General features: G+C 34.7%; 1 protein-coding gene across 1 annotated transcript; it reads right to left on the minus strand.

Moving 5' to 3' along the window:
* Positions 1 to 6575: 6575 nt before the first annotated feature.
* LOC114191476 (heavy metal-associated isoprenylated plant protein 34) lies at positions 6576 to 9238 on the minus strand. Its single transcript, XM_028080656.1, has 3 exons — positions 8916 to 9238; positions 8744 to 8819; positions 6576 to 8464 (listed from the first exon to the last, which is right to left on the minus strand). The coding sequence occupies exons 1-3, from the start codon at positions 8943 to 8945 to the stop codon at positions 6873 to 6875; spliced, it is 1698 nt and encodes a 565-aa protein (XP_027936457.1). The 5' UTR covers positions 8946 to 9238; the 3' UTR covers positions 6576 to 6872.
* Positions 9239 to 17032: the final 7794 nt, after the last annotated feature.

The following is a 17032-nucleotide window of genomic DNA, read 5'->3' on the forward strand; positions in this document are numbered from 1 at the left end:
TAACTAAACTGGGTGCTTTGATGAACAAGACATAAACCAAATAAAACAATCCAAAACTAAGTGGGGAGTAATGAATAACTATGTGGAGAGTAACATTTATGTTTTTGTATGGACAGTGCAGACTTCAGTCAAAGTCATTTATATATGGTATTTGGATCATTGCTCTTTCATTCAATGACTTACAAATTCTTCTCCATAACCCAATCTCCATGAACTACATTGGGTGCTTTGTCAAACAACACACAACCCACAAAACAACAAATCGAAAAATAAGTGGGGAGTGACGCATAACTAAGTGGGGAGTTGCATGCAAAGTTTAGTTTGTTCAGTGCAGACTTCAGTAAAGTTCATTTACATATGCTATTTGGATCATTCATTCATGAATTCAGTAATTTACAAATTCCTTTATCCATCATTCATGCACTGCCTAACATTCACATAAATGACAATTGACTAATTCGATTAACTCCCGATATCATTTTTCTTTTAACAAATGTCCCAACACAATATTAATTGTACGCTCGGGAAGACGAATTCCTTGTCGTCGACGACTTCTTCTACGACCTGTCTCGGTAACCCACCCAAACGGCGGCAATGACTACAATTATTGACCACTAATCTGCAATGCTTAACTCCTCTCACTCTCTCATTCTCGTTCTCACTTTATCCCTCTTTTCCTCTATCTTTCTCGCTTTCATTGATAACTATCCTCCACTAACGATGGCGAAATGCTTGCCGGAATCTCGCTTTCACTGAACCAGAAACTCCGGCGACCTTACTTCCTCCGTCTCTCTCTCGATTTCTCACTCCGCAACCCCCCAGCCTCACTTTCCCCCTTTCTCTCTTCTTCACTTTCTCTCTCTAACTTACATTTAATTTCAGTTTCCTTTCTCTTTCCACCGCACGTGTGAACTAACCTTTTCGTAATAAAAATTTAAAAAAACCACTGCCACGTCACCTTTGTAAAAAACTTGTCAAATACTTTTGTTGAAATATCATTATCCATTTAATTAACTAAATTATAGGTAGTATAACAATAAAAAATATTATATAATGATAACTTTCTCAATTTATTTCTAATTTAATAAAAGTAAAATATTATAAAAACAAAATGTATGAGTAAAAGTCATATTAACGGAGAACTAAGATAAAAATAAGGAACACAAGAATATAACATGGAAACTCTAAAATTGGAGGAAAACCACGACCACTAGAGAATAACATTATGTGAAAATTTGTACAACATATAGACTATCCTCTCATGTCCTTTAACAACAAGTACACACCCTCCAAAGCAAGAATTAAACCCAAACCTCACAACACTCTACTATAAGAGTATAAGAAAAGTCAAATACAAGCTTAAAGTGTGTTTGATTAAGGAATATCATGGACTTGGAGTCCATTATATCGTCACTAGCACCCACCCCCTAGGTTATCTTAGGCGATGTGGGACTTTTCAAGACATGTTATTTTCATCAGTCCAACATTCTTCACCCTGATTAAAATAAACACATCTTCATTGCCTATACCAGCAATCATACTCCACCATAAGGAGTATCACTTGGAATCAAACTATCCCAAAAATTTCCACTTGGAATCAAACCATCCCAAGAATTTTCACTTGGAATCAAACTATCCCAAGAATTTCCATTCGGAATCAAACCATCCCAAGAATTTTCACTTGGAATTAAACCATTCGAAGAATTTTCACTTGGAATCAAACCATCCCAAGAATTTTCACTTGGAATCAAACCATCTCAAGAATTTCCTCTTGGAATTAAACCATCCCAAGAATTTCCACTTAGAATCAAACCATTCCAAGAATTTCCATTAGATGCAAAACAACCAAACCTTGCAAAAAAACCACAAATCGAACATCCGCAATTCGCAGCCACCGTGCCATTTTACTCTCTCGCCAGAAAAGCAACACTTATCGATGTAATACCTGCTGACGTAGCACCACCATTGACTCTCGTCGAAGCAGATATGTAAATCGCAAAGCATTTCCTCCACACACATGTCACAAACTATGACTCACACAAATCAAATCTCCATCGTACATAACTCACTGGGCCATGCGAGCACCAACTACGATGTCCTCCGCAGATCTAGGAGCATCTCGCCACATGTGAACTCCACTGCATATCCAACACGACTAACGATCCTTGCACCTCCACGAACCCAGCTGCAGATTCACCGCGTCAACACAACATTGACAATGATCATTCCATCAAATTTCTCATTACAACTTTAGCAACCAAGGATGATTCTCGAATAACAAGGAATTAATCTTTTTTGATGTGGAAGATCAAATTACGCTGCAACCACAAATCATACTAAGAAAAATCCTACGAACCATAGTTCTTGATACCATTGTTGGGAAAAACCTCAGAGAATCACTTTATTAACAGAGAAATGAGATAAAAATAAGGAACGCAAGAATAAAACGTGGAAACCCTAAAATCGAATTAAAACCACGACAACCAGAGAATAACATTATTGAAAATTTGTACAACATATAAATTACCCTCACATGCCCTTTAACCCCAAGTATACTCACACTCTCCAAAGCAAGAATTAAACTCAAACCTCGCAACACTCTACTACAAGAGAATAAGAAAAGACAAATGCAAACTTAAAGTGTGTTTGACTGAGACAAGGAACATCATGGACTTATCGCTCATTATATAGTCATTAACACCCACCCCTTAGGTTATCTTAAGCGATGTGAAACTTTTCAAGACATGTTATTTTTATCAATCCAACAATGTAGAAAGAAAGTGTTCTTTATAGGAGTAAAAAAATGAGTTGACATTCCATTATGGCTAAATAGGTTGAAAATGTTGGTCCACCTACCCAAAGTGTGGTTTCACAAGATTGCCAACACACCGACCTTTTCATATATTTTTTTAAAGCTTTTTCATTTTTAAATATAATTAATAATATAAATATTTAATTAATCTTTAATTTATTATTTAATATTATTAATCGAATAAATTATTTTTACATGTTAAAGTATTTTATTATAATTAATTATAAACTAAGTTATATACATCAAAATAACTTAAGATTTAAATATGTTTTTTGTCTTTATTTTCGTGAATAAATCTCAAATTGGTTTCTTATTTTTTTTTTCTTAGTTAAATCTCAATCTTTGAAGAATTTTTGATATTTTCTTTTAGTATTGTACCAACAACGTTTTCAAGTGTCATTTGTGGTCTTTTATTTTAATTTAATTATAAAAGAAAATTGTCCACGTATTATTGTCGTATTATGTGGTCGTGACAGTGTAAAAATTAAATTTGGTCTCAATTTGATGAGGACCAAAATTACTTTGTTTCATAAAAATGGGACTAAATTAGATAAAAATAACAAATATAGGATCTTAATTGAATATAACAATAACACATGGCAGTTACACTAACATGTGACATTGTCATTACCACATCATATATTACTGTCATGTGACACGACGCCTGAGTTAACACGTGAACAATTTAAAAAAATAAATAAATAATAATAATAATAATAAATCATGAATTGATATGTAACATATTTTTAACATTGTTAGATAAAAGATTAAATTAGATTAATTTTTCAAAAATTGAAACTTAATTAAAAAAATGAAAAATCAAATTGAGATTTTCTCACAAAAATAAGGACCAAAACATATTTAAATCGTAATTTAAATTATAACATTATTACATATTTTCGTCCATAAATAATATAATATAAAAATTAATTTTTAAACTATTTTAATTCCAATTTTTAATTTTTCTTAGAAAAAAAAAGTTGAATGGTTAGTTTGTGAATCTTGACAGAATGAATCAGGCATGACCAATCAACCTGGACAAATTTTGCCAATCAGCCCTGAGTCAAGATTCATATGCCACGGGAGTTACTTCCCCCACCCCATCATTTTTCTTCTAACACCCTAACACTTCCAGAATACAAAAACATCTCCTGAAAAGCACCACCCTTATGCCACCTCCTTTATATTTAACAAGTGTTATGGCCCAATAGAATTTGGAGCCCACTCGTTGATAACTTCTAAGAAAGCCCTCTTACTCCTTTTGACAATTGTTTTTAAAAAATATTTTTATTTATCATTTTAAAAGTTATTATTAGGATAAAACAAATTAATAGTTATATCCATTCCTAATGAATATATAAGAGATGTCTCTACATTCTCTTTGATCCCCTTTCATGGATCTCTTTCATTCTCTTTTGTTTTTTCTTTCACTTTATGTTTTTTGGATTAAAGAGAAAGTGAATACTTTATGTACGATGTATCATTCATATTCCACACAATTATGATTGAAGTTAAAGAGAACTATACTATATTATAATTTATGGTAAGTCTTGGTTTTATGATTTCGGACTGAATTGGGATGATTCTTTTGGGCTTTTTGATTTATTGTAATGTTCGGTGGATCACTACGCCAAAAAATATTATCTCATGTGTATATTTGTCATTATGGTATAATAAATATTATAAACAATATAATATAAAAATTTAAAATTTAAAAAGAGTATAATTAAACCCTTGATAGAAAAAATATAAGAATAAAATTCTATTTGAGTAAAAATAAGGACTTACACAAATAAGTTTTTGTTTCTAATATTGTCATTATTTAAGAATTGAGTTCAAGAATAATTAAAATATATGTTACTCTTCAAACTTTTCGAAGAACAAAACAATGACAACTAATAATATCTCATATGTAATAATTGATTTAATGATGTCATCTTAATAAATTTAATATTAAAATTAGAAATATAATTATTTATTAGTAACAAAATTATTATAGGCTTTTTCTTTATGGTACCAAGTCAACACAACATCATTGTGAAAAAGTTGTACCAAGTAAGGGTAACAAAGTGGGTCTGCCCTCACAGCCCGCCAGCCTACTGGGTAGCCTGTAATAACCCGACCCTCACAGCCCACCAGCCTACTGGGTCAAGGTATCTGTCAAAGCGGGCCAGCCCGCAACCCTTTTAACAAAAAACTAAAACGCATGTGTGGCTCTAGCATCAAGGTTGAGAACACAAAGCTAGACCTCTTATCATTTTTCATCTACTGTTGCTAATGCATGTAATACTCAAACTTTGTTGGCTCACTCAACCTAAACACTCTCAATCCCTAAATTCTTCGCGTGCAACCCTACAGTCACAATCTCTAACGCCAATTCAGTGTACCCGAAAGTGAATTACACTTAAGTAAAATTAAAAATCAATTTTAAACATGTGATCTTGAACATGATCTCAGTAGTAACAAAACCTAATTCACAAGAGTAACATTGTTGTTCTTGGCCTTGCACGGTTTCACCATGGGAAAACAATGAGAAATAAAAATCAAATTTGAATCGAGGTATCTTCATTCATTGTGCGAGAAAGACGACTTTGGCCAGACAGAGACGTACAACGGTGGCACATGTGGTGCTTGTCCTCAGGCGAAAGAGATAGATGGAAGGCCTTGGTCATAAAAATTGGGTCTTTAAATATTGGGCCATAAAAAAATTCAACCAATCTATTGCAGCATAGTGAAAGAACAAGAACAAATTAGACCAATCTAGCTCGTCAGTCCGCCTAATTGCGAGACGAGCACCAATTTTTAATCTGTTTTCTCTTGTGGGTTGATCCATCCTGATCCGATTTTGACGAGTCAACAACAAGACTAGCCAAGATAGATTTATCTGTTTTGCTACCCCTAATGCCAAGGTGACATGACTTTAACTTGACATTTTTAAAGCTCTTTGTCTTAAGGTAACATGATTTTAATTCAAAGCATTTTAGATTGAAACTTTCCTGAAATATTCATATTTTAGAAAGTATTTTTTCCGATAAATTAAAAAAAATACACTAGTTTGAAAAAAAATGATAAAAAATTAACCATGTAAAAATTTAGAAGGTATAAAAAATTATTTAATTCTACACAGAAAATACTACAACATTCTACAATATATTTATTTATCAAACACTACTTATTAACAACAAACAATGATAATTTAAGTAATACTTTAATAATTGATCGATACAGAACTCTAAATCTAATTATAAATTAATAGCCAATAGTAGCACAAACAGTAATGCATTTAAATTTTGTACTTAAAAAAGTAACTAGTAAATCCGGTATATGTAAATGGAAACAAATTTGTCTTACATATACATTTCTCTTATTTTCATTTGTTTGAAAAGGTAAGTTGTGAGTTGAAAAGAATGAAACATTTGAAAGATGCGTATAAGAAAAGAAAAAGTTTTCAACATATAAGGACTGTGGTCCCACACAACTCTAGGCTTTTACTGTTCATACCTCGAAGGAGGAACATAAAAGTTTGAAGAAGTTTTGTTGCCTCTTCTGAATTTCTGTCATCTTCCCAAGACCCCAGAGAAAGAGTGAAAGAAAAGAAGATGCAGCTAAAGCATAGTGTAACAACGTGTGTTCAACTAATTATTTAGGTAAGGACTAAGATGAAGAAGAAGAAGCAACTAAAGCATAGTGTAACAGAACAGAACACCCTGATTAGAAACAACTTATAAAAAGAAATAAGTAAAAGTTGAATTATAGAATATTGTGAGCAGTGTGAAAAGGGCATATCTGGCCAATAGAATGAAGAGCATTGAATTTTACAGACCCATATGGCTGTATTTAATTTGAGGAAATTAAAAGGCCATGTGAGAGTCTGTGATGGTCTTACACCATGCCCTACACAGGACCAAAATTAAAACAAACACCACATCATATCTCTAGTACTCCTAAAATGTTGCACAGTTTTCTAGCACTAGGACAAAATTTAATGAACCCCCAAAACAAAATACTACAAACAAATACAAAGAAACCTAATTAAAACAAACTAGTCGCCACTAATAATTTACATGATACTGCAGCTCTCCGTGTTCTCGTCGCTGAAAACATGCGTGATAGGATCCGCCATCGGGTGCGACGGCATTGGTGGCGGCGGAAAGTAGTTCATCGACGGTGCCCTTCCGTACATCATGTGCGGCGGGTACATGCTCATGTTCGCTTGCTGTTGCTGCTGCTGTTGTTGTTGGTTCATCATCATGGCCATCAATTGTTGTTGCTGCTGCTGTTGTTGGATGTTGTAAGGGTTTGGTTGTTGCATGTGCATTGGCATCCCCTGCATCCCTTGATAGTACCCACCGTTCATCGCCGCCGCGGCTGCTGCCGCCGGTAATCCTTGCACCGCCGGGATGTTCATGTTCATGTTCCTCATATGCTCCATTTGACCCATCTGATTCATCGGGCCTCGCTGACCCATGGGGCCCATCTGGTGACTCATTGGACCCATGTGCCCCACATTACCATTATTGGCACCGTGACCCTTGCCGTTACTGTTTTTACCATTATTGCCACCACCCTTGCCATTTTTACCTTTGGGTGGTGAGATATCAAAATCTTGAAAGTCAAAGTCAATTTTGTCCATTTTACCTCCTCCATTTTTCTTTCCTTTGCTGCTGTTGATGATGTTGTTGTTTCCACCTCTGTTGTCTTTGTTCTTGTTTGTTGTTGTGTCGGGTGAACCTCCTCCCTTCTTGTTCTTTTTCCCAAGGCCCAGAAACCGAACAAGGAAGCCACCACCATTTTTGGCTTTGGGGTTCTTTTTCTTGTTACCATGGTTATGATTGTTATCTCCCCCACCGCCACCACCCTTTTGCTTTCCACCTTTGTTCTTTTGACCACCATCTCCATTGCCTTTTTTTCCTCCATTTCCATTTTTACCCTCGTTAAAGTTTCCACCTTTGCCCTTTATGGCTAGATCAATGACTTCACCCTTCTTCACACTCCCAAAATTCCCACCCCCGTTCCCTTTATGGCTGTTCATACCAGACCCGTTCATCATCATTCCGCCAGGCCCATGAGGCCCACGTCCATTCCCCATCTGGCCCATCTGGGCCATCTGGGCCATCATCTTGTTGTGTTGCATAGGATGCCCCTGTCCCTGGCCATGGCCGCGGCCATTACCATGGCCGTGTCCATACTCTTCCTCCTCATCCTCTTCATCAAAATCATCATAATCGTCTTCAAGCTCATCATAGTCATCATCAAAGTCATCAAAATCTTCATCACTGTCATCAAGTTCATCTTCTGATAAGTTGAAGTTGACAGATTTGTGATTCTTGGGTGGTACTTTTGACCCTTCCTTCATATTTTGGAAGTGTGGTAGTTGACCACCACCTCCAGCACCTCCTCCACCTTTCTGAGGAGCACCACCCTTGTGATGTTGAGACTTGTTGTCCTTGCCCCCTTTGGTGTTATCTATGTGCAAGTTCTTGAACTGAGGGTAGGTGGGGTAGTTTTGGTTGTACATCATGCCTCTCTGGCCACCCCAAACTTCGGCATGCTTCCCTGACCTCTTCAGCTTTTTTATCAGTTTCGCTGGATCTATGTGCCCTGACACCATTACCTTCCCCCGCTCCGCATCTATGTTCACGGAATACACCCCTGCACAACAATAACTCACTATGCTTAACCACAAAACTAAACTCTCAAATCTCAAATCTAATTATCTTTGCTTGCAAATACAGAAACCATCCCACCCAATAAAGAAAACTTCCAAGCTATGTACCAAGAAAAGAAAAGAAAAAAAGAGTAAAGTTGGAAGCTTTAACATGCATAAATTAAGTGACATGATAAAGTTGAGTTTAATGAAGCTAATTAGCATCACATGAGAATTTGAAAAAAGAAAAGGCAAAAGGGTGAGGGTGGGTGGTAGAGATGTACCATCAATTTTCTGTAGGATTTTCTTTACTTTCTGTTCGCAGCCATCGCAGTGGATATTCACCTTGAGAAGGCAATTCTACACGGGGAAATATAAACACAACACAGATCAGTTAAACAGAATAAGTTTAATTAAGGTATGAAGAGAAGAGTGAAAGTAGGAAGAAGTTTGCACCTGAACTTTGAGCATGTCTTGTTTACTCATCCTGGTGGTTGACACACACAGCGCAGAGATGTGAGTGGAGAAGTAGAGAACAGACAGTGAGAGTAGTGTTTTGAGAATTGTTTTTTAGAGAGAGGAGAGGGTATTGTTGGTACGCATTGGACACTTCTATATTTGTTCCCTTCCTCAAGTATCCGTACTGTTTAGGCTCACACACACGTACAAGAACAGCAAAGTCACATTTTAGAGAGAAAGAGAGAAGAGAAGAGAGAGAGAAGCTGATTTTGGAACCAGGGTAGATAGCTTCCTATGACTGTGAGTTGGCTTTATGTTTTATGCTTTATAATATATATATATACTTATAATATATATATATATATATATATATATATATAAATAAATAAGAAACTCGTGAACCTTTCAAAGTGGTCTCTCACTGACAGCTTAATACTGCCATTGCCTCACCTAAATAATTAGGACCAAACTATCTTTTTAATATCTGTTTTCCTTTTCATAAAATGACACCCTGACTTACTTTGACCCTCCTTCTTTTACCCTATTCAGCCCGTTAACTTCTGGGCCGGCTCTGTTAAATTGGGCCTGCAAACATGTATATATTTTATATAAGTAATTTTTCTAAAAACTAAGGTCTTGTTCGTGACTTGACATGAATTGTTTAAGAGAAACTGCTACTCAACCAGTCAAAAAGAAGCAGAAAAATAAGTGACAAAAATACTGCAATAGCTTATGTAGCATGTGACCTTGCGTGAAAGCAGAGTAGAACTCTCCCTATCAAGAAAATTAGTCAATGAACTACTTGAGAAGTTCAATTCTTCAAAGGGATAATTTCTAAAGCATATTACGTTACAATCCTCTGCACTACACTCTAGTCAAGTTATAATTTGTAATTGGAAAGTATTTGTTTATGAGCTCATAACCATTTCATGCTAAACTTGGATACATGGGAATATTTGATTTTAGACTTAACCTAACCCTAGAAAATCGGATTCCAATCTATGTACATCTTGTGTATAGAATTAAACATCAACGAGTGGTTTTATAGCAGGAGAAATAATAGATCTAACAAACAACAAATTTTATTAAGATATAACTTTGATATTACGTTAAAAAGTGAACTTTAAATCTAATTCAACATTACAAAATCAATTTATAAGATGAAATTTATATGCACTTATATATTTTGAATTGATCTTATATAAAATCGACGTAAGATTTCTTTTGTGTTTGACTGTTTAGCTTGATGATCATAAAATAATTATTTGTTGTAACGTATATATTGTTTGTGGATTAATGTTCCGTTGTGAAAGTGTGCCACAAGAACATGCTTTTGGAATTGCACAAAGGAAGAGAGAGTTGTGAGTGAAGGTAAAATGGTGATTCTGAAATTTAAAGAAGGGATTTGGGTTTGTGTGTAAAAGCAAGGAACACAGGGACCTCTCAAAACCCATCCCGATGGTACTGACATATAATACAGCCAATCACTACACTCTAAAATAATGCACAATTTTTTAAAGTAGGAGAACACTGAACAATGATCTTCTGCGAGTTAGGACCCTGCTTTTCCAACCAAAATCATTGTTTGTCTTCATTAAAAGTCCAACCTGGTGCAAATTTGCTGTCCCCATGTCACCTTTTCTTTATTTTTATCCTTTCAAATTTTTAAAAAAAGCCTCAAAAGATTTCTGTAATCTACAAAAGAACCACCCCACCACCATGGCAAACACCTTCTCAAAAAAATCCAAAGTTTATCAAAATGCTTTTGTTTTTGTAGGATGTGGGGTTGGTTTAGTTTCACATAATTTCCACCACTTTCCATTTATCCTTTCTTTTCTTTTCTGTCTCCTTTCCTTTTTTATAGTTTGCTACCACTTGTTATTCAACTAGTGTGTATACTAAATCAATAAAAAAAAAAGAGTAGTGTATGTGCTAATCAATCTTTGTTTTTGTAGTGCTGCAAATTATATTATATGAATTGTACTTGTTTTCTGTTCATGGCCTAATAGCTAATAGACAACTCCTTCCTGTTGTTGAATTGAACATCTTGTATTATGAAAGGAATAGAAGATTCGTTTCTCACAAGCTTTCCACTTCAGAGTTTTCTTATTCATCATTATTTCACCCTTTAATTAGGGACCCTGCCACTGACAAGGACACACACAACTGCTCTTTAAGTTATACATTTTACTCATATTTTAACTAACACATCATTTTTGCAATTTAATACATAATTAAAACAAAACTATCAGTTCTTGGTTTCATATTTACAGTCTCCAATCTATTTGAAAAACTAAACAAGCAATGTTTGAGGTAAAGAGTTTACCATATTTAAACGTTTAAGACTGAAAAGTGAAGAGAATTTGGTGCATTATTGATTATACATGCCAATAAGAAGAGCTTCATAAATACCTGGCTGTCAACTAACCCATCACTCCATTATTCAGATACAAGTTTTAGTTTACAGATCCACCCAATTCACATAAATATATATATATATATATATATATATATATATATATATATACCTATTTGACAAGAGTGATTGAAGCATATATCTCTTACAATAAATTATTTCATGTGCTATTTAATGTCTCATTTATTGAATTAGACTCTTCTCGTGTTTAAATTTTAACAAATGATATTTACATTTTTTTTTTTACCTTATGGGGTTGGTTTAAAAATATTATAAAAATGAGTACTTTTTGTTTTTTTGGACTCATTGTAATGCATTAAAAATTATTAAATGGTCTTTTTCAGGTTGGGGTTCCCTTGACTTAAAATTCAAACTTTGCTGGTAGTGTCACCAGGAAAATAACAAACAAAATGGTCCATAAAATGTGAAATCACATTGAGGAAAGGGATGAGGAAACCCATCACATGTATTGAAAGCTCAACTATGATAAATAATCCGCTAGAATTTAGCATATAGATTATTCATTCCAAACAAAAATAATTGATGGGGTTCAAAATTCTGTCTAAAACAGGCACTTTCTATTAATCCTTTCTGTCTGGAAAATGACCCAAAAATAAACTTGATTCCATTTTGAATTGATGTTTCACCTCCTCCGTTGTTATACAACAACACCTGTATTTGCCAAATAATGAACCCATTGAATCTAACATATCAAACTATCAAACTCCTGAAAATTATTAAAGATATGTTACAAAATGGAGAAAACGTCACAGTCCAATAATTTAGTTTAGTCAGTAGTGATATTATGAAAAAAAGAAGTTTTATTTTTTATTTATGCAACTATTATTATTTCGGCTTGAGAGTATTGAATTGAATTCCCTCCTCGTAATAAACGAGGAAATCAATGATCAAAATGGGAATCAAAATATCCCACCAAAATCTGGTTAAAAAGTGACACTTGCATAAAAGAAAAAAGGGAAAATCTTAGTGGGACGGTTGGTCTTAAGAACTTACATGTCGGTTCAATGGTGGATATTTGGTTGGTTGGTTATGGTGATGGTCACATACATACAGAATTGATATAGCCGAATTTTGGAAAATGGAGCAAAGAAAAATCTGACTTCTAACCCCAAAATTGTAGTCAAATAATTCACGCAACATGCATAAAGTTGTTGTTTAATATCTAGATGTATCAGTGCATGGCAAAAGTACTATTTTTATTGGCAAACTTTCGAAAGATGAGAGATTATTATCGTTACCAAACTTGAGCAACTTGAGCACTGCTACAGCAGATTAAGACGTAGTTGATCATGTTCACATTGATCTTGATTAAGGGTTGTTTAGTTTTTGATAATGGAGTGAGATTTGACATAACAAAAGACATGCAACAACACTTGCGGGGGCTAATTTAATCCTGAAGAAGGACAGTGATTGGTGTTGGGTGGTGGCAATGAAAACTGAAGTGAGGTCCTTATCAGAAGGAATAGGCTACCTTTCATAGAGGGACATGTGCCCTAGGGAGGCAGGGACTAGTTTATGAACTTGACAGATAAATTAAGAGCTCGGGACCCCAAACAGAAGGGCCAGGTTGGTACAGTGGAGTTGTTGGGTAATCACTTCAGAGTCATAAGTGCTTTTATGAGATTGGAGGAATCAAAACCAAAACCAAAACCCAACCTCAATTCCATTTCCTTTTTTATTTTCCTTGCAAAAAACAAAAAAAAATAAAAAAGTTATGTTCAAGACATGTTTGTTTCATTGTGAAATACTAGGTCTTTAGTATTTCAACTAACTAACAACAGAGAGAGAAAAAACATAAGAAAAGATGCTAAATTTTCTGCTAGATTTAACAGTGGTTGGTTTGAAAGTGAAATGAATTATTGGTTCTGTGTTGACACTGACACCATGTGTGGGTGTGGGAGTGGAAGGGAGATGCTGCTACACATCCTAACCTAATAAAATGGATGAATCGGGGTAGCATGGTTCCGTGGTGACCCGTACCCGACCCGTTAGACAGTACGCATGCTGAAGCTGAACTCATGACATTCTCGTTTGCTAATGTATGACAGTTGACCATGATGTCAGGTTTCAGTGAAATTTCAAGTCAGAAAGTTTGATCCTGCAAAGTAGCAATACAAAGAGCAAAGACAAATTATACTGTTGCTAATTTATTACAGTGTAGAACAGTACTATGATATAGAGTAGCATGAATTATATGAAAGCAGAGTTAATTAATAGATTGAAATTGATGGGAGAAGAAGCAGCAATCCCCAGAAGGTGGAATAGAATAGGATGGTTAGTGTCCGGAGTGGTTCGGTTTGCTTTAAGACAGGAATTAAGAGTTTCAGACATTGAGATTTGAGAGCACAGAGAGGAGTGTGCTTTGGGTACCTTTATTTGACTTCGATATTCGAAATTCTGAGAGGGTTGGATCAAAATTCAACTTTAAAGTATGTTAAGATGCCAAAGATACTGTGGTTTTACGCTTGCTTGTCGCGGTTGATATTCTATATTCCCACTTTTGTTCTGCCTTTTTATTCTCTTGGGACCTTGTGCAGGGAACACCCACCACAGAGTTTACTCCATCTATGATACACACAGACACACAAAGAAAGAAGAGAAAAGAAAATTTACAACATTAATGAATGCTATGCTCCTTCACAGACCATTTTGACTGATGTGTTCTTTACCTCACTTTCTCCAACAACGATGCAACGTAACATAACTTGATTGACCACTTTGAAATTATCCTCCTCTGTCTCTGTTCTGCTAAATAACTCACTCACTCGCCTCCCACTTCAATCTCCCTCACTGTTCTCTTACATCACCATACAGATAAAATTGGAGAAATAAACACCATGGATGATGTCCCACTTTCTAACCGAGGTAAAAATTGAAGTTGCCAATGATGTTCAACATTGTGCAAATTGCAGAACAAATCTGAGACTCAACTCTCTTTTGGGCACGTTGAAAACATTACTTTAGTTAAGTTGAAAATACTAATTGAGTCAAGTCAAAAAATATCAATTGTTGAAATCATGTAGTACTCTAGTTCACATGCTGTGTATGTGTGATTCCTTTGAGCAAACGGAACTCATATTCATGATGTTCACAAGAGTGGACAATATGCACAAGAACGTTTTTATTATGTATTTAAAGAGACTAGAGACTAGGATAAACAATAAATGAGCAAGAAAAGAAAAGGAAAAGATTGATTTATATATATTATTGTATTTTGATATTCTATTAGAAGTCAGACTAGAAAAGGTGATAACAAATGGATGTGAAACAGTGCAAACCTGTGCCAAAGAGAGAATAATCTCATTCCCAATTTGGCAACTTTGACCAAAGAAACTCATCAGAGACCATAAAATACCATGCCAACAGTTCTTCATTCATTTCACCTGTGCTAATTATGAAGATCACTGTATATTACCTATCACTTGTGCTAATTATCTTCTTTTAGGTTCAAAGAAATTCCAATATACAGGAATTGAACTGATAACTTCTGTTTAATTAGAGGCTATATATGAGTAGTGATATACCAGTAAGAATACTGTAAGACAGTTATCTGATGATTGTCTCAAAAACCCTTATCAGAAAATTTTCTTTATCTCAAAGGACATTATTGTAATTTTCTGTGAATGATATCTCAGACCATTATTAGATTCAGATAGGCGACAAATGATGTTCACATTTCAATAACGTTGCAAAGATACTGTTGTACAAGTAACATGTCAATGACAAAGCATAGCCTAGCTCCAGGGCCTAATTCATGGCATAAACCTTTGTGCAGTTAAAGTCTTAAGCCAAAATAAGAAACATACCTCTCTCAGATTTTACCTACAAGCTACTTCAACACAGATCTGGAAGGTCTTCAATTAATTCTCAAACTACAATAATCAGAAATCAAGGGTAGCAGAACATACAATAACTTTAGCCCTTACGTTCAACTAACTTGTATTGAGACTTACCATTGCAGGTCCAACATCAATTCAGTCCACATCAAATGATAAAAGTGTCAACTTTAAAGATGATTAAACTGCAACGATATCACTCAGAGATTGGTAAAAAAGTTAAATAAAAATTACTCAAAAAAGACACAGAATCAGCATCTGCAGACATTCACCGCCCCATCCACCTTACCAAATACTATGCCATCACAACCACATTCTCAATGAACATTCAAGTGACTGAGAAGAAAGACACTGTGTTACTATACACTGATTGGATTTTCAGCTACTGAGAGATGAGAATGTAGGCTATAGAGGGGTGATGAAATGAAACATGTTGAGTATATATTGACTTATGCTGTAACATTGCAAAGAATTAAAATCAACTCTTAGCAACGACAAAATTGGTTCTTAGTCAAAATGAAAACAGTAAATAAACAAGAGTAGTGGTGTCTGTAATGATTAACCAGCTTAAACATAACAACATTAGCCAACGTCACAGAAGTAAATAAGAGCATCATATTGGTATCTGATGTACACACAAAATCTCAACATTCCTTATTCAAAGTTTCATAACGTTTGATAAACTATGATTCAAAATTTAAATTAATGCCAAGTCAAAGTCAATGGTCAGTGTTATATGATTTTAACCCCTCAATGTTATGAGGTTACTTACTGTACACAGTTTTAACTGCTAGTTATTAGATCTGGTGATACTAGAGTAAGATAGTGCTGAAAACACATTAGTGGAAGAATGTGTTTGGTAAGATTCGATGAGTTTAGGATTTAGGATTCACACAACAATTTCCAAGATGCATTAAAATCTGTCTTAACATTTTTGTCACATTAATTTGTCCTTCATTGTGTTAGTGGATAATATCTGTTTCTTTAACTGTGACAACCTAGCCTGGTGCAGTTTTACACTCCCAATAGTCCTACATTTGCATTGGTTACCATAAAGTTTAATTTTTGTGTCTGCTTAAAATGTATTTGTAAGATCTCTCTGAATCTGGAGAAGTTTCAAATTAAACCAAACTAAATCAACCATGCAAGTCTTGTTGATGTTTCACAAGGTAACAGAAGTGATTTTCATCCATAAGTACAACTTGTTTTGTGAGGACAGAGAACTCCAAGAAAAAAAAAACATGTACCCACTTTCTCATTATTCAAATGGATATTGGGTCATGTGCTCCCACCAAGGGGGGTTTCAAGCACTGTTTAGTCTCTATAACTTCTGTCTCATTAGTTCTATTTTCCACTAGTTTTTTTGGGGTGTATGAATCTGGTTAAACCATTTTTGTCACATTTGGAACAAGAAGTTTGTGGTCTATAGTGGTTGCTTTAACAGCAGTGTTCCAAAGAAAAAGATAAAATATCATATCAAAAATCTTGAATGAGCTTCCAGTTGAGGCTCATTTAACATTGCTTTCTGCTTTCAAGTGCTGTATGATAACCCATTGCCTCCATAACAAATGCAAGATAAATATAACCAAAATTTGATGAAGGGGTCACTTCCCAAAATTTTATTCCCAGTCCACTATTATAATTTTGAGTGATTAAAGCTCAAAGTAAAGAGCTTTCTGTAAATTCTAAAAACCAATTTGTCCTGATAGAGTTGATAGGGCTGAAAAACAAAACCGGTATCTGACCGAACCCAAAGAAATTTGAACATATGATCCAGTTAGATGGAATAAATGGATAATGCTAGATAAATATAATTAACTAAGTTGAACTCAGATAGTGTG

This window comes from Vigna unguiculata, chromosome 7 (genome assembly GCF_004118075.2).
Source record: "Vigna unguiculata cultivar IT97K-499-35 chromosome 7, ASM411807v1, whole genome shotgun sequence".
Classification (NCBI taxonomy): Eukaryota; Viridiplantae; Streptophyta; class Magnoliopsida; order Fabales; family Fabaceae; genus Vigna; species Vigna unguiculata.

Bases quoted from the DNA above. Each gene is read 5' to 3' on its own strand.
- LOC114191476 (XM_028080656.1), bottom strand. From the start codon at position 8,945: ATGAGTAAACAAGACATGCTCAAAGTTCAG. The intron at 8,820-8,915 runs GTGCAAACTTCT...TTCCCCGTGTAG, and splicing joins AAGACATGCTCAAAGTTCAG to AATTGCCTTCTCAAGGTGAA. The intron at 8,465-8,743 runs GTACATCTCTAC...ATTGTTGTGCAG, and splicing joins AATCCTACAGAAAATTGATG to GGGTGTATTCCGTGAACATA.